This window comes from Hyaena hyaena, unplaced genomic scaffold, assembly GCF_003009895.1.
Source record: "Hyaena hyaena isolate Hyena2069 unplaced genomic scaffold, ASM300989v1 scaffold_1547, whole genome shotgun sequence".
In the NCBI taxonomy this organism is placed as follows: domain Eukaryota; kingdom Metazoa; phylum Chordata; class Mammalia; order Carnivora; family Hyaenidae; genus Hyaena; species Hyaena hyaena.
In genome coordinates this window covers 24,779-42,863 of record NW_024082172.1, presented here as the reverse complement: position 1 = coordinate 42,863, position 18,085 = coordinate 24,779, and the positions used below count along the sequence as shown (strand labels likewise).

Sequence of the window (18,085 nt, the reverse complement as noted above, 5' to 3'; positions counted from 1 at the left end):
AGAATTGAAACCATAGAGTACATTCTCTGACTATAATACTCCTAAATTGGAAATCAATAACAGAAAGAAAAAAGAATCCCAACACACTTGGAAATTGTAGTTGACTTATCATTCCACTTTATCATTCAGATCCGTGTTATAGAGGAGTTGAATTTTGGAAAAGTTGTCTCCTGAGCTGAAAGGTATTTCAGGCTGGGCAAAAATAAAGCTCATTCTGGATGTTTCAAACTGAGTATTGTTAACAGCAAGGCTGGAGGGAGAGGGACAACTTAGGAGACTATTACATCAGTCTCATCTAACATTAAAGCTTATAATACACCAGCAAAGGAAATACAGCTTGCTGATTGTTACTGGGATCAGTTTGGTGGCTGATTGTATTTGGGAAGCATGAGAGAGATTACCTCTCTGTTATTGGTGTGGTTGTTAAGCCTGAGAGAAGGCACAGTTCAGATGCCTTCCTGGTGTATGGCTGTTTTCCAGTCTAACCCATTGATCACACATCTGTTTTTGCTTGTTTGTTTTTATAAATCCTGCTTCATTCTTTAAAAGGTTCAATATAGTTTCCCCTCCCCTTGCTCCTCTTTGGTCACCTACTCCTTCTTCCCCAAGATTGCTCTGCTTGTAGTGCCATCTGTTAAATAAGACTCTCCTATCTGGAGAAGCAGAGGAGTTTCCTTTCTGGGGTTTGTGGGGATTGGACCCTTAGGGCAGGTTTACATTTTGTTTGCCCTATAGCATAAGAGGTAGTACATGGTAAGGGGATAACTGGTGTATCTTCAAACTTGTATTTTTCTTCCCCCTTTTAGAACCCAGTGATGGTGTTAACTCACCTTGGGGAAGACAGAGAGTTTGGAGTTCTTTGCGACGTAATTTTGGCAACAGGTACCCTCATAATGAATGTGATGGATATGAGCCTCAGCTTTTACACTGCCAGGAAGATGATGGAAATGTGGTGATGAGGGATGTCCAGGAGTATCCCCAAGTAAAACAGTAAGTGACCGGGAAGCCTAGTTTGCATATAGCATGTAGCAACCCTTGGGACAATGCAGCTCTTTCACTCCCCTTTGGTTTTCTTTTTCTTCTCTCACTGGAAGAACGCTAGAAGTGGAATAATAATTGAGCAATCCTACTTGTAGTCCAGATAGGTGAGGGTGAATAAAATGAAGAATTTCTTAGCATTTATGGCCACCCTCCTCCTCTCCACTTCCCCTCTACAGCACTGTCGATAGCAGCCAACACAACAAGAGGAGAGTGAAACAGCATAATGAAGACCATATCCATATTACTGTCTGGAGAAATAGAAAATCTCTGAAGAGAGGAATGAGGGAGAACACACAAGATGGAACCCCAGGAAGCTGGTTCAAGATCACCGTGAGTGTCTTGGCAAGATCTGCATTAGACAGAATATCCTGGAACCTTATAAAAGGAAGACCACATTAAACAACCTTACATCGATTATTTGGAGGAGAGCTTTCCAATGGAGAGAAAGAGGGTTTAGGAAATCCATATTTCACACAAAAGTAAGAAATAATGGTAGTGGTCCCTTTTTTAGAAGCCCTGTACAACTAAGTAGAAGGTTGGAAAAAACACTGTTGGGTCTGTTTTCCAGCTTTAATTCCATGTTGTCTCTCTTCACTCTCATCCCTTCTTTTCACCTTTAGATTCCCTATGGGGGAAAGTATGACAAGACATGGCTAGTGAACTCAATCCAGAGCCATTGCAGTGTCCCCTTCACTCCAGTGGATGTAAGAGAGGATGGTGAAGCCAGATGAGTGGACACAGGAAAAGGGGGTTTGGGGGTGTTTTGCCAATCAGAAAGACTCTATCCTTCAAAATTATTGTTGCCTCCCTCTCCTGTAGTTTCACTACGTGAAAAACCAGGCTCGATTCTTTGTCCAGGATGCTGGAATTGCCTCTGCGTTGAAAGATGTCAGCTACAAGATCTGTGATGAAGAGAACCAAAAGGTATGTGCTGAGGGCATTACCTGTACCTAGTCCCAGGGTGGGAGGAGAGGCCAGGCGCTGGTGGTCTTCTTTGGAATCAGAGTTCTTGGTGCTTACCCCACCTCACCTTCTTGCAGATATCGATCTTTGTCAATCCCTCTAATGTACCCTACTCTGTGCAGTATAAGTTGGAGCCAGAAGAAATGGAGCAGCTAAAGGTAATGCAGACTCAAGGCCCATTGTGTGCCTACACCCAGACCCACCTCCTCTTCCTCAAGCCCCTGATTTCCTTATCCCCACCAGAGCCTCACAGTGGCTTTCTCCATCTCTCTCTGCAGCTGACCATGAACAAACGCTATGATGTCTTCCAGCAAGCTCTTGACCTCCAGAGGCTCCGCTTTGACCCAGGTACAGTTGATAGCAGTAATGCTAGGGCAGGTGAGGGCACAGGGATCTGCCTGGGAGGGAGACTGAGGGATAGCAATGTGGGGAGGGGTTGGTGCTAGCCCTGGACCCCTCTCAGCCTTCTGATTGCCTCCTCTTGGCTTCCTGAAGACTTGGTGGGCCATGATATTGATATAATCCTGAATCGAAGAAACTGCATGGCTGCCACCCTGCAGATCATTGAAGAGAATTTCCCTACGGTAAGGCCTTAGTCCCAGTGCTGCTATTAATAGGGAGTGGAACTCATGGGGTGGAGGACAGATTTGTCTCTGAGGCCCTAGATAGTAACTGTCACTCTATCTCTTCACCAAAAGCTGTTGTCCTTGAACTTGAGCAACAACAAACTATATGGACTGGATGGCCTGTCTGACATTATACAGATGGTCCCCACAGTCAAGATCCTGAACCTTTCCAAAAACGAGGTGGGAAGAGGGAGCCAGATCAAAGTTGGGGTTGATGGTGGGTGGTAGTGCTCATCAGTGTGATGACATGAGGCAGAAGAAAGTACCTGTGTGGAAAGATGGGGGCTGGGGGTGCAGGGGCCTGCCTTTCTCTCCTTCCTTGGGACTCATCTACAGCTTCCTCCCCATATTTCTCAGCTGACCTTAGTGTGGGAGTTAAACAAGATGAAAGGGCTGAATCTTGAAGAGCTTTGGCTAGAAGGGAACCCCTTGTGCGACACCTTCCCAGACCAGTCCACCTACATAAGGTCAGTGTGAACCTCTGTCACTCTTCTTGGGTAACTTCACCCACGGGATCCTGAACTATCCCTGACAGTGCCTCTCTGCAAGTGGTGGCAGCCATAGTCCTCTAGGAGTACCACAACCCTTGCTTCTCTGTTTGTGTCTCTCACCTGCATTTAGAACTCTTTTATCCCTCTGACCTGCTCATCTCTTTAGGTGCTCTGGCATCTGTTTCTGCCTCTGCACCTAGCTTTCTCTCATACTCACCTATGATGTGCTCCAAGAAGCAGAGCTCTCCCTCCTCACCAAGACCAGGGGTAAACAGCCTTGAAACAGATGCTGGTGACCTGGAACAAGAAGGGTCCTCCAGCCCTGACCCTCGTGCTGAGACAGGCCTCCCTGCCTCTGTGGTGATATGGGGCTTTGTTCAACTGTTCTGAGAGGGGCTTTCCTTCTCTTAAACGAAATATTCCCCCATTTGTCCCAGGTTTCCATGGTGGCTTTTGAGCCTCAGGGCTCTGGATGGCTGCTCTCATTACGTCCATTTCTCTGGCCTTTTGTCAGGAGCTGAACCTTCCTTGGGAGAAACTAGGGTTCCCTGAGTCAAGTGGCAAGAAGTAGACCACTGCCAGTGAACAGAGGGCTTCCCAAGTCAGGAATGGAAGGCAGAAGGCAGAGGTGCTTGAGAAGACAGATGCACAGGCCTCTAAGAGGCGCTGCCCCTCCCTATCTCCCACACATTTCATGTCATCCAATCTGGTCTTTCAGAAGAGCCCTGTGTAACCTGACATGGGTATAATCCCACAGGCGAGGAATTTATTAATAGAGACAGGCACAGGGTCTGATGCACTGGGGCCATCAGGAGGGAAGGCAGTGATAACTAGAAGGGGACGTGGACCCTCAGACCCATGCTGAGCTGGGGCTTGACCCTCTACTCCTTCTGGGGAAGGTCTCCTTCCCCCATAGCTACCTAATTTCCCATACCCAGCTCAGACTGAGGTCACACAGGCGTGTTTTCCATTCCTACCTCAGGTGCTAGGTCCAGCCATGGCAGATGAAGGAAAGGGCTGCATCTGGGGAGCCATTTCTCCCTTCTCTCTTCCTTCCTGTCCCCCCACCATAATAGAGATTTTATTTTCCTTTTCCTTTGTTTTCTCTTCCTCCTTTGTTTCTACTCCCCTATGTCTCTCTAACCTCTCACCTCTCCCTTCCTACTCTCACTCCCTCTTCTGTCTTCATCACCCTTCCCCTCCCTTCCTGCCTCCTGGGTCTCACCTTACTCACCTCTTTTCCCTGGCATTCTGGGCCATCCCTTGGGGGTGTCATGGGCCTTCAGAGTGCTGGGACCCTAATGAGGTAGCAGAGCTATGGGCTCCCACCCCCCTTTGCTCTTCTCTCTGGAGTCTTCAGTGGGGACCTGGAGGAAGGAAGTGAGGCAGGGAGGGGAAGAGCCCCAGAGGCTGGGCTCCAAATGTTGCTTCTGGTGGCACTGGAGATGGGAGTTGGGACAGTTCAAGGTGGGAGATACCCAGCAGGGAGATAGAGGGAGAAAGGGATAGAGGGAGGGAAGAAGAGAAGTAGGGGATATGAATGTGAAGCTGTGGAGAGAGATAAGGAGGCTATGCCTTCAGAAAATCCATATGGAAGATGTTCAGTGCTCAGCAGAGTAGTGGACCTAAACCTCTTGAAATCAGAAACTGAGATGGGGAAAGGGGCTGCTGGATGGGCAGAAAATACAGTCTTTGTTTATGTAATCAGTGTTTTAACTCAAAGGAAGAATTGCAATCCCAAGCTATCAACTACTTCTTTCTATTTTTGGTCTTGGACAGTGCCATCAGGGAATGTTTCCCCAAGTTGTTACGTCTGGTAAGTGCCTACACTCATCATTGTCCCTTACTAACCATTGATCATCTCTATATCTGCCCTCAAACTCTTTGGGTATGGTCTAGATTACATGTTTCCATGAGACCTTTATGCACTAGGGAACATGGACTCCTGAAAAAGATAAGGATATTCTTCCCGAAAAAATGTACATACACACACACACACACACACACACACACGCACACACAGTGTTGCTTATAATAGTAGAGAATTCCAGGACCCAATGATGAAGACACCCATTGTAATCTTGCCCACAGAATTCCCAGTGCCCTTTCACACCTGTCTTCTGACCCTCACCCTTTCCCGGGCTCATCTTTTTCCCTGATTATCCTGGGTCGCCTCCCTGGTCTCCACTGCTGACTTTCTCTTCCTCTCCAGGATGGCCAGAAGTTACCCCCTGCAATTATCATTGACACCGATGTCCCACACTCCAGCAAGGTGAGGAAGTAGGATCAAACAACATTTAGGGGATTACAAGGGAGGCTTTATCAGCCACATAGTCTCAAATGTCTTGATTCCAGGAGGGCTTCAGAGGAAATGAGAAACTGAAGAGTCTAATCCTGCAATTCCTGCAGCAGTAAGTACCTTAGGGACCACAAGAAATGGGGGCTGGAGGCTGAGAAAGACTGGACCGCCCAAACACAGGTCTGTTCATGGGGGTTCTCAAGTCTCATTTGAGGTTCAGACCCCCGAGATACACTGTCCTCACTGCTTCCCCACAGGTACTATTTGATCTATGACTCTGAAGACCGCCAAGGTCTCCTCACTGCTTACCACCACAAGGCCTGCTTCTCCCTGACAATTCCCTTCAACCCTGAAGACCCATCCCCGTAAGTAGCAAAGCTCAGACTCTGATCCTGGATTGTGTGACTCCCAGTGGACGCAGGGCAGCTCCTGGAAACACACACACTGGCCAGACCACCACTTCCTGTTCCTCTTTCTCTCCCCAGAAGCAGCTTGTGCGAGTACCTCAAGGAAAACAGGAATATGAAGAAGATCAAGGACTCCTGTGCGTGTGTGATGGGAAAGACTGGGCAGGGAAAGGGGATGTGAAGTCGTAATTATAGGGCACAAAGTGTGGCAACCCCTGACTTTCCCTTGCTTCTCCTCCTCCCCCCATAGACCTGCGTGTTCAGCTGCTGAAGCATACAAAACATGACATCGTTTGCTCCCTCTGTGAACTGCCCAAAACTCAGCATGACATCAACTCCTTCATGGTCGACATGTGGTTCCAAACAGTAAGCACCTGCTTCCTCCCAAGGGCGGCCCTAGAAAGCCACAGATGGGTTGAATGTTTAGGTGACTTAGCACTTGGACTCTTCCTTTTTAGGAGATGATGCTCTGCTTCTCTGTCAGTGGGGTGTTCAAGGAAGGTAAGTGTATGTTGGGCATCCTCCCCAGATGCCCCACTGCTCCCTTCCCTCTGGCTGGACTCACTCTCAACTTTCTTTCCCCTTCTCTTCCTATTGAAGTGTTCTCTTTCCTCCACTCAGCTCCCAAACCATCCCAATCTGACATGGGTCCATGCCTGTCTACCCTGCAGAGCTCAGGAGTTAGGGACACAGGCTATGTAGCTTGATGGCTCTCATCCCAGATCCTTACTCTGAGAAGTGGGGCCCATTAATTAACTTCCAAGTTTCTTCACTTGCAAGATGGGGCTAATAAGACCCATCTATTCTGTGCCTGTGAAAATGTATGAAATGAATTTGTAAAGTGGTTTTCACAGGGCCTGGCGTATAGAAAATTTCTGTCACTGGGAGCAGATTGTTCCTATTGTTGCCCTCCCCATTCCCAGCATCCTGACATTCAAGGAACAATTGTGCCCTTCAACATGAGTATCAAGTTAGACCCTGATGGGGGAATGCTATGTAAGCATGTGAAGTATGTTAAATTCTAATGGGGTATTGCTGTTTGTTGTTTGTTGTTGAAGTGGAAGGAAGGTCTCAGGGTTCTGTTCGTGCCTTCACCCGGACCTTTATTACTACTTCTACGAAAAATTCCAGGTGAGTACTGTGTTGTGGGTGGAAACACTCAGTCTAGCTGAGGTTCAGGGGTTTGGGAATGTAGCAGTATTTTGTCAGTATTGTAATTGAGGTTTTGTCAGTATTGTGGAAAGCAATTCTTGCCTAGTGGTTAAGAGCATGGACTCCGGAGCCAAAGCATTGGGTTATCTTCCTGCCCCCAACATTCACTAGGTGAGTGACATTGGACAAATCACATAACCCCTCTGTGAAACAGCATCTTCCTCTGAAAATGGTATTAGACTATACTGCCCCTTAGGCTGTTTTTCATAATAAATGCATTGGGGTTAATCTTACAAATCTAGTGAAGCTAGTAGACAAATTCATCACAGGTGCATCTGTGGGAGGGCTAGAGTTGTCAGCCAGGGAAGCTGAGGGACAGGCAAAGTGGGGGTATGGAAGGAATCTGGTTGCTGAGAAACAGTGGCAGCAGGGTCATTGTTAGGGATGTGGGGTTGTCAATTTGTCAATTGTCTGAGGGTCAGTCCATTTTTCCTCCAGTGTATGCATTGTGAATGATGAGCTGTTTGTGAGAGATGCCAGCCCCAGTAAGACTCAGAGTATGTCCTCCATCCCAGTGTCCTCATTCACCTCCAGCTCTGTGTTCACCCTCACCAAGGAGCAGCAGGAAATGGTGCAGGCTTTCTCCATCCAGTCTGGAATGAAACTCGATTGGGCTCAGAAGTAAGATTGGGTGTACAGTGGAATAGGAGGGAGCTGGGAGAGTGGAAGAATAAATAATTGGAATGCAGAGGCAATTTGAAAAAATAAGTATTTGGATATTTGCTTCTCCAAATAAAGGCTTATGAACAAAGTATCCTAATTTTATGATGATTCATATAAAAGACTTTTAAAATACTATAATGTTATATGACAAGAACTTGCATATGGAAAACCCTATGTAATCCACTAAGAAACTGTTAGAATACAGATAAACAAGTTCATTCAACAATGTTGGGATAAACTGACGACCTAAAAATTGATGGGCATGCTATGTTCATGAATTGAAAAACTTATTAAGATAGAAATACTACTTAAAGTGGTGTACAGATGCAACATAATTCATATCAAAATCCCAATTGGCTGCTTTCCAGAAATTGATAAATTGACCCTAAAATTCACATTAAAATGCAATGAATTTAGAATAGCCAAAACAATATTGAAAGTGAAGAATAAAGCTGGAGGACTCAAAATTCCCAATGCTCACAATTTTGAAATTTACTGATAAGGTACTATAATCAAGACTGCATTGTACTAAAATTTGGATAGGCATATACATCAATGCAATAGAATTCAGAGTCCAGAAATAAACCCTGACATTTATAGTTAATTGATTTCCAGCTAAGTGCCAAAAAATTTAATGAAGGAAAAATAATCTGCCCAACAAATAATTCTGAGACACTTGGATATCCACGTGCAAAAAAAAAAAAAATGAATTTTGACCCATGCCACATATATTTACTCAAATTGATTAAAGACCTAATGTAAGATCTATAACTATAAAAACTCTTAGAATAAAATATAAATATATAACTTTCATGAAGTTAAAATAGATAATAGTCTCATATATGACACCAAAATATAAGGAACCAAATAAAAAACCAGACAAATAAATTAGACTTTATCAAAATTAAAGACTTTCATGCATCAAAGGACACTGCCAACAAAATATAAATACAACCTACAGAATGGTAGAAAATCTTTGCAAATCTCATATGTGATAAGGTCTACTATCGAGCATAATATGAAAGACTAATAATTCAATGATAAAAAGACAAACAACCCAATTTTAAAATGGGGAAATCATTTGAATGAACATTTGTCCTAAAGAAGATATACAAATGGGCAACAAGTACATGAAAATATGCCCAACATCATTAGTCATTAGGGAATGCAAATCAAAAACAATGAGATACCACTTTACATTCATGAAGATGGCTTTAGTCAGTGAAATGTAAGATGAGCATAGGTGAGGATGTGGGTAAATTAGAACTCTCATATATTACAAGTATGAGTGTAAAATGGAACAGTGGTTAGGGAAAGCATTTTGACAGTTCCTTAAAATGTTAAATGAGGTTACCATATAACCCAGGAATCCCACTATTAAGTATACACCAAGATAAATGAAGATATGTTCACTCTAAAACTTGTACAGGAACGTTAATAGCAGCGCTATCTATAATAACCAAAAAGTGGAAACAACCCAAATGTCTTTCAGCTGATGAATGGATAAATGAATCTGGTACGTTTACACGGTAGAATATCATTCAGTCATAGAAAATAATACAGTTCTGATGTATGCCATGAAATGGATGAACCTTGAAAACATTATGCTAAGTGAAAGAAGCCATCCTCAAAAGGTCACATAGTGTATGATTCCATCTATATCAAATGTCCAGCATAGGCAAATCCACAGGGACCAAAATCAGATTAGTGGTTTCCAGAGTATGAGGAAAGGGGATGAATAGGGAGTTGTGTCTTATGTCTAAAGGAGTTTTTTTTTTTGAGATGATAAAATTATTTGGGAATTATATAGTGGTGACGGTGAGCAATCTTGTGGATATACTAAGAAAACACTTAACTGTACACTTTAAAATGGTATGTGCATAAAAATACTAATAACAAAATGGTATCTACATTACATCTCAATAAAAAATTATTAGAAACTTGTACTTTTAAAATTTCCATTTATCTTCTTGAATGTTTTTCTTTATCAACATATATAAAGCTCCCTTGTTCTTTTGGAGAACTCTAATTTTCTGTTTTGAAGTCTAACGGTCATGGAATTTTGTGTCAAATGTGACACACATTTTCAGTAGGTCTTTCTTCATCATTACACATAGTGCTCATACTGGTGGTATATGCATCCCAGCAAAAAGGTGGCATAGACTTAGCATCACATGGTCAGTGCCTCTGTACTGTGATATTAATGGAGGTCATCTGTTCTGCCACTCCAGATGCCTTCAGGACAACGAGTGGAACTACACCAGAGCTGGTCAGGTCTTCATTATGCTCAAGGTGAGGTCTGGGATCCATTAAGTGGGTTACAGGTGGGTGTTTCTGGGCCTTCAGGAAACCCAAGAAGGTGGAGGCTGGGTGGCCTGGGAATGAAACTCTAATATCTGGCTCTTCTGACATCCCAAGTTCTTCCCTTCAGAATGAAGGCAAGATCCCAGAGGAGGCCTTCAAACAAATCCCCTAGAAGAAGCTTTGGATGTCCACATCATCGTGGTTCTTGTTTCCAGCCTAAGGTCATGTCCATGGCTGGGAACGGAGGCCTGGCTAACCAAGAAGCCAAAATTATCTTTAACTAGCAGGCCAGGTAACATAACCACCTGAAGTGTTAGTTGTTCTGTGTATTTTCCCCGCTGATGGTTGCTGTTTATCTTCATAATAAAAAGTGATGTTGCACGTTGTATGATGTGTGTCCTGGATCGCTCTTCCCCTGCCCTGACCATGAGGCAATGGGTCCAGTACTTAAAGGCTCTGCCCTCTCTTCCACATTATTCACACTGGCAGTCCTTTGTAGATACACCAGGCTTGACTTCATAGGTACTGTGTCAATAAATTCTGATGAGAAGGGACACACACTGCTTTCAGGGATTGGCCTTTGGAAACAGTGTGGCTCAGTCAGATGCGCTACCTGGAGGCCTGCAGAAGCAGGCATGTGACCTGGAACAACAGGGGCTTTGCAAGGGTTGCCTACTGGCTAGTGAGGGCTGGGGCAGGAAGGAAGATGAGGACTCACCTATTTTACTTCTTATTCCTAAACATTTGAATACGTTCAAAGGCATATCATCAATAATTTTATGGTTTGCACACAGGTGAATCAGAAATGGGCCTTTTCACACCTCTCACCGTGCTTGCATTTGTCTTCTCATCCATCCACTCCACTGCCCCCTCCCCCTTTATGAAGGCACACTGTGGGAGGGATCTCATTTTAGCACTTGAGAGTGAGGGAGAGTCAGCCTGCCTGCCCAGTGCATTTCTCAGACCGCTGACAAGAGTGCTCTGTGTCCATGAGCTTTGGGGTGGGGTGGGGTTCAGACATTTAGTTTCACTTCCAGAGAGAAAACAATAGCACACAATCTCACATTAGGGCCAGTCCTGTGAGACCTTTCTCAATGACTGGCAATTAGAAGTTCCGAATTTCAGGCAAGAGTTGAAAGGGGCACTTGTGCAATTTATCGTCCACACTTCTGTAACATTTGGAATTTAGACCACTAGCAGGCATTTTTGAAATTTTTGAAATTAAAATAATAACAGTACCAAATTTAAAGTTGCTATCCTATAAGTGATGACACAGGTGAGGTACCACCAGTTTACAAATTATGCCTCTATTATCAGGTCTCACGTAAGTTATTTCCTACCACTTGCCACTTTTCAGTTCTTTATGTACATTTACAGGAGGAATCCATATAGTGGTGTGTGAATTTCTTGGAAATATGAACTAAGGGAATAATTGCTATTACATAAGGAGTAATTCCATGTTATTCCATTTAGTGTCTCAGTGATCAAAGACAAGAAGTGCAAAGACAGACTGCAGTGCACACCTTCCAGCCACATAGTGAGGAATAGAGGCAGGCTCAAATGTTAGCAAGCAATTGCAATATCCGGCTCAAATTAGGCTCTCCAAGCTGTCTGAGTTCCCTCGTGGGCAGAGACCATGGTACTCATCTCACTGCCACTTTACTTCCTCTCACTACATCATTACATATACATTATTAGGTCTCCACATCCTTGGCCTCATCCCCTAGCTAGCTCAGATGCCATGGTCCTCCAGTCACTCATTTTCCTGCCAACCCCTCTAATTCCCTTGGTCCCTTGGCACAAAGACATCAAGTTTATGGACAACTCCAATGAGATTAACTTCTCACAAAGGCTGCTGCTCGAGATGGGTGGTGGACTCCTCCCTGTACCCTATCAGAGCCCAGAAGCCCCTGAGGGGAAGAAACCCCAGAAGTAGCTGCAGAAACTCCAGGACAAGTGAGTGGCCTTGATGATGACTTTTTCTATCTCCAAGTAACTTCTGTGCCTTCCCTAAAAATCCCTGTGATGCCTGTTTGTTACTCTCTGCTTCCAACACTTTGTCCCAGATCTTGCTCTGAACTGTTACCCTCATCCCTAGGATCCATGCCTGGAAACTCCACCCTTAGCTCTAATGTATAACTTCTGCTTATCATCCTAAATATGGATTCTATTTGCCTGATTATAAGGCCTTAATGTTACCATTTCTTTAATGATCACAAAATTTCTCTTCAGGCACTGCTCCTTATGATTCTACCACCCTATCCTCTGTCCTGGAGAAAGTCAGTCATTGGATATGAACACATCACCCCTTCAGTAACTATATCCAAGAGCAGAAGTCTTAGACCTAGATCATGCAAAATTAGATACTATCCCACACCGCCAGCAGTATAAAATAAATCAGGGAAAAGTGGTGTCTGGCTGTTCTTAGCACCCTAACTCGCATCAAAGAAAGGTAGTAATGGTAGGATGGCATGATTTCTGGGGGTTAGAAAGGGCAAGTGTATGCCTTTAGGCAAAGGCTCTGAAATTCTGCAGTTTTAACAGGATCCCAGCCATGATGGTTAATTTTACGTGTAAACTTAGCTAGACTGTGGTACCCACATATTTGTTCAAACATTATTCTGGATTTTTCTGTGAGGATAGTTTTGGATTAGATTAATATTTAAATCAATAGAGCAAAACAGATTACTCTTCATTATGTGGGTGGGTCACACCGGATCAATTGAAAGGCCTGAATAGAAAAGACTGACCTCCCTGAAGGAAGAGGGAATTCTGTGAAGAAACCATCTTCAAACTTGAACTGTAGCTCTTCCCTAGGTCTCCAGCCGACCAGCCTGTCTTGCAGTTTTGGGGCTTGTCAGGTTCCACAATAGCATCAGCCAACTCCTTAATTAAGGGGAAAAAAAGAATGAACAGCTTTACAGCAACAAATTGGACAACCTAGAAGAAATGGAAAAATTCTTGGAAACATACAATATACTAAGATGGAATCAGGAAGAAGTAAAAAAAGAATCCAAACAGATAAATTGATAGTAAGAAGACTGAATGAGCATGAAAAAAATCTCCCAATGAAGAAAAGTTCAGGATCAGATGGCCTCACTGGTGAAGTTTACCAAACAGTTATAGAAAAATTAATGTCAATCCTTCTCAAACCCTTAAAAAAAGTTGAAGATGAAAGAACACTCCCAAATTCATTTTACAAGGCCAGCATTATCTTTATATCAAAACTAGAAAGGTTTACCACAAGATAAAATTATAGGCCAATATCCTTGATGAATTTAGATGCAAAAAATATCAATAGAATACTAACAAACCAATTCCAGCAGCATATTATGGGATAATTCACCATAATCAAATGGGATTTATCCCTGGGATGCAAAGACGGTTCAATATATGCAAATCAGTAAATGTGATACATCACATTAATAGAATAAAAGAAAAAATATGTGATAAATCAATAGATGCAGAAAAAGCATTTCACAAAATCCAACATCCGTTTATGATTAAAAACTGGCGACAAATTATAGAAAAAACTCAGCATAACAAAGGTCATATGTGACAAGCCCATAGCTAACCTAATTCTCAAAGGTGAAAGGTTAAAACCTTTTTCAAAGATCGGGAATAAGACAAAGTACCCACTTTGACCACTTTTACTCAGCATAGCACAGAAGTCCTTGCCAGAAAAATTAGATGTTAAAAATATTAAAAGGCATAAAATTGTTAAGAAATAAGTGAAGTTATTTCTATTTGAAGATATTATTTTATACGGAGATAATCTTTTTTTTTTTTTACAAATAGTTTATTGTCAAATTAGTTTCCACATAACACTCAGTGCTCATCCCCACAAGTGCCCTCCTCCATGCCCATCCCTCCTCCCCCCCACATCCATCAGTCCTCAGTTTTTGTCAGCATTCAAGANCCACATAATACTCAGTGCTCATCCCCATAAATGTCCTCCTCTATGCCCATCCCCCCTCCCCCCCCACATCCATCAGTCCTCAGTTTTTGTCAGCATTCAAGAGTCTCTCATGGTTTGCCTCTCTCCCTTTCCCCCACCATTTCACCCTTCTTCTCCCCCTTTTTCCTATACGGAGATAATCTTAAACATTTCACCCAAAGCTGTTGGATCTAATCAATGAATTCAGTAGCGGTAGGATACAAAATTAACATACAAAATTCAGTAGCATTTCTATATGCCAAGAGTGAATTCTCTGGAAAAAAAAATAAATCCCATTTACAATAGCACCAAAAGCAATAAAATACTTAGGAATAAATTTAACCAAGGAGGGTCATTACACTGAAACCTATAAAACATTGATTTAAGAAATCAAAGAAAACACAAATAATTGGAAAGGTATCCTGTTTCATGGATAGAAAGAATTAATATTGTCAAAATGTCCATACTTCCCAAAGCCATAGATTCAATGCAATCCCTATCAAGAGTCTAATGACATTTTTAAAAAAAGAAATGGAAAAAAACAATCCTCAAATTTATATGGACCTGCAAAAGATGGTAAATAACCAAAGCAATCCTAAGAAAGAAAAACAAACTGGGAGGCATACATTTCCTGATTTTAAGCTATATCACAAATCTATAGTAATCAAAACTGCATGGTATTTGGCATAAAAAGAGACACATAGACCAATAGAACAAACTGAGAACCCAGATATAAGTATATACAATTGTATATACCCAAGTATATACAATCAACCAGTATTTAACAAGCAAGCCAAGAATACACAATACAGAATAAGCTATCTCTTCAATAAATGGTGCTGGTAAAATTAGATATTCACATATAAAACAATGAAGCTAGACTTCTCTCTTACACTATAGGTTTTGTAAGACCTAAAACCATAAAACTCCTGGAAGAAAACATGGGGGGAAAGCTTCTTGACATGAGTCTTGGCCATGATTTCTTGGGTATGACACTTTAAGGGCAAACAACAATATAAAAAAACTAAGCAAGTGGAACTACATCGAACTAAGAAGCTCCTGTGCATGCGCGTGTGCGCGCACACACACACACACACACACACACACACACACAAATCAATAAGGAAACATAAATTAAACCTATGGAATGGGAGAAAATTTTACACATCATATCTCTGATAAGGGGTTACTATCCAAAATACATAAAGAACATATGCAACTCAACAACAACAAGCAATCCAATTTAAAAATGAGCAAAGGCCTAAACAGACATTTTTCCAAAGAAGATAGAAGTGGCCAACAGATACATAAAAAGAAACTTAACATCAATAATCATTAGAGAAATCCAAATCAAAACCACAATGTAATATCATATGTTATAGTGGCTATCATCAAAAACACAAGAGAGATAAATGCTAGTGTACACTTTTCTACTTTTGGTGGTATACATATATATTGGAATACTATGTCACCATAAAAAAGAAGAAACTCTGCCATTTGATACATGATGTACCTTGAAGGCATTATGCTAAGTGAAATAAGTCAGACAGAGAAAGACAAATACTATATGACCTCACTTATATGTTAAATCAAAATAAAAAGCAAAAACAAAAAACAAAACCCTCACAGAAAAAGAGATCAGATTTGTGGTTACCAGAAGCAGGGAAATAGAAGGTGGGGAATTGGATGAAAGTGATCAAAAGGTACAAACTGCCAGTTATAACATTAAAAAGTAGTGGCTATGTAATGTACAACATGATGACTATAGTTAACACTACTGTGTGGTATATTTGAAAGTTGCTAAAAGAGCAAATCCTCAAAGTTTTCATTACAAAGAAAAAACTTTTTTCTTTGAAGAATATGTGAGAGGATGGGTGGTAAGTAAACTTAGTGTAGTAATCATTTCACAATATATGTAAGTCAAGTCATTATTCTGCATACCTTAAACTTATACAGTGCTGTATGTCAATAATGTCTGAATAAAAGTGAAAAAATAAAAGGAAAAATGTATACTCATACACACATGCATGCACACACATATGCTATTGGCTCTGTTTCTCTGGAAACCCCTAACTAATACACCAGGTAATGTTGAAACTGCTATTGCATGGATCACGCTTTGAGTAGTAAGGAACTAGAGAATATCTGGCAAGAGGGCATATGGCTTCATCTATAATAATGCTCATTTCAGCATTGTTTGTGAGAGCAAAATTATAGGAAAAAAGAAAATATCCATCAAAGGTCATACAAAAATGCATTGTGATTCATCCTTACAGTGTAATATTGTATAGCAGTAAAAATGAATGCCTTATACCTATAAGAATCAGGTCATATACACATCTGAAAAATGTTATATCAAATTATCAAATGGAAGATAAAGCCACCTACAGTATGAATATATATGTATATCTATGTATGTGTATATAACATTTTTAAAAGATGCTTTCATTCACAGCTAAAATATAAAGCAATTTATGGAGGGTACAAACACCTCATTCTGGTTATTGGTTACATCTGAGGGGAAAGAAGGATGGTGCAATTAAGGAGATGGACTCAAGGCATTTGTCTAGTTTATTGCTTAACCTGGGTTATGAGTACACAAGTGTTTTTTACAGATTTTTGTAAAATTTAGTAGACTTTATATTTTTGATAAGTAACAAAACTTCTTTTTTTTTTTAATGCTTATTTTTTTTTTTTACAAATAGTTTATTGTCAAATTAGTTTCTACATAACACTCAGTGCTCATCCCCAAAGTGCCCTCCTCCATGCCCATCCCCCCTCCCCCCCACATCCATCAGTCCTCAGTTTTTGTCAGCATTCAAGAGTCTCTCATGGTTTGCCTCTCTCCCTTTCCCCCACCATTTCCGCCCTTCTTCTCCCCCTTGGTCCTCCGTCAAGTTCCTCCTAATCCTCCTATACGTGCAAACATATGGTATTTGTCCTTCTCTGCCTGACTTATTTCGCTCAGCATAACACCCTCAAGGTCCATCCATGTTGCTACACATGGCCAGATTTCATTGTTTCTCATTGCCATGTAGTATTCCATGGTATAGATAAACCACATCTTCTTGATCCATTCATCTGTTGATGGACACTTAGGCTCTTTCCATGTTTTAGCTATTGTGGAGAGTGCTGCTATGAACATTGGGGTACATGTGCTCCTATGCCTCAGCATTTCTGTATCCCTTGGGTAAATTCCTAGCAGTGCTATTGCTGGGTCATAAGGGAGTTCTATTGTTAGTTTCCTGAGGAACCTCCACACTGTTTTCCAGAGGGGCTGTACCAGTTTACATTCCCACCAACAGTGCAGGAGGGTGCCCGTTTCTCCACATCCTCGCCAGCATCTAGACTTCTCTGATTTGCTCATTTTAGCCACTCTGACTGGCGTGAGGTGGTATCTCAGTGTGGTTTTGATTTGTATTTCCCTGATGAGGAGGGATGCTGAGCATCGTTTCATGTGTCTGTTGGCCATCTGGATGTCCTCTTTGGAGAAGTGTCTGTTCATTTCTTCTGCCCATTTCTTCACTGGGTTGTTTTTTTTTCGGGCGTGGAGTTTGGTGAGTTCCTTATAGATTCTGGATACTAACCCTTTATCTGATATGTCATTGATAAGTAACAAAACTTCTAAGAGCTGAATTTTTTAAATCATAAATGTATATTCATTTTACCAAACAATTAAAATACAGTTAACTACCGAGATGAAAATATTAATAATCAACAATCTCACCATCACTGAAAAAAGGAGTCACACTTTGCTGTGTTCCATTCCCTTAACTTCAATTTGCTTGCATATATGCCGATATATTGTATATACATTACATTGGCATTTCATAGAACTGTGATATCATATATGCAGTACTTATGTTATTACTGTCTTGTTGATTTTTGTAATTAATATTAAGTCACTTGGTATGAGGAAAGCATTTAACTCTGATTTTTTTAAGACTTTATTTATTGTTTTAGAGCAGTTTTAAGTTCACAACAAAATTGCGGGGAAGTTACCACCTGCTCCCAAACATTCCTACCTTCCTTCATTATCAACATCCAGAGTGGTACTTTTATTCCCACTGATGAACCTACATTGATAAGTCATAATCACCCAAAGTACATAGTTTACATTAGGGTTCACTGTTGGTGTACAT

General features: G+C 41.6%; 1 protein-coding gene across 1 annotated transcript in view; it reads left to right on the top strand.

Moving 5' to 3' along the window:
• The window catches only part of LOC120225920 (nuclear RNA export factor 2-like), a 34,565-nt gene extending 24,229 nt beyond the window's left edge, over positions 1 to 10,336 (top strand). Inside the window, exons 2-21 of the mRNA XM_039224098.1 lie at positions 807 to 990; positions 1,218 to 1,371; positions 1,662 to 1,745; positions 1,861 to 1,965; positions 2,082 to 2,162; positions 2,283 to 2,352; positions 2,500 to 2,588; positions 2,703 to 2,810; positions 2,988 to 3,097; positions 4,901 to 4,937; positions 5,334 to 5,393; positions 5,477 to 5,532; positions 5,678 to 5,785; positions 5,906 to 5,964; positions 6,078 to 6,193; positions 6,286 to 6,328; positions 6,886 to 6,958; positions 7,478 to 7,660; positions 9,934 to 9,994; positions 10,134 to 10,336. Coding sequence (XP_039080029.1) covers positions 807 to 990; positions 1,218 to 1,371; positions 1,662 to 1,745; positions 1,861 to 1,965; positions 2,082 to 2,162; positions 2,283 to 2,352; positions 2,500 to 2,588; positions 2,703 to 2,810; positions 2,988 to 3,097; positions 4,901 to 4,937; positions 5,334 to 5,393; positions 5,477 to 5,532; positions 5,678 to 5,785; positions 5,906 to 5,964; positions 6,078 to 6,193; positions 6,286 to 6,328; positions 6,886 to 6,958; positions 7,478 to 7,660; positions 9,934 to 9,994; positions 10,134 to 10,178 — 1,826 coding nt within the window. The 3' untranslated portion in view covers positions 10,179 to 10,336. The remainder of the gene's footprint in view (positions 1 to 806; positions 991 to 1,217; positions 1,372 to 1,661; positions 1,746 to 1,860; positions 1,966 to 2,081; positions 2,163 to 2,282; positions 2,353 to 2,499; positions 2,589 to 2,702; positions 2,811 to 2,987; positions 3,098 to 4,900; positions 4,938 to 5,333; positions 5,394 to 5,476; positions 5,533 to 5,677; positions 5,786 to 5,905; positions 5,965 to 6,077; positions 6,194 to 6,285; positions 6,329 to 6,885; positions 6,959 to 7,477; positions 7,661 to 9,933; positions 9,995 to 10,133) is intronic.
• Positions 10,337 to 18,085: the final 7,749 nt, after the last annotated feature.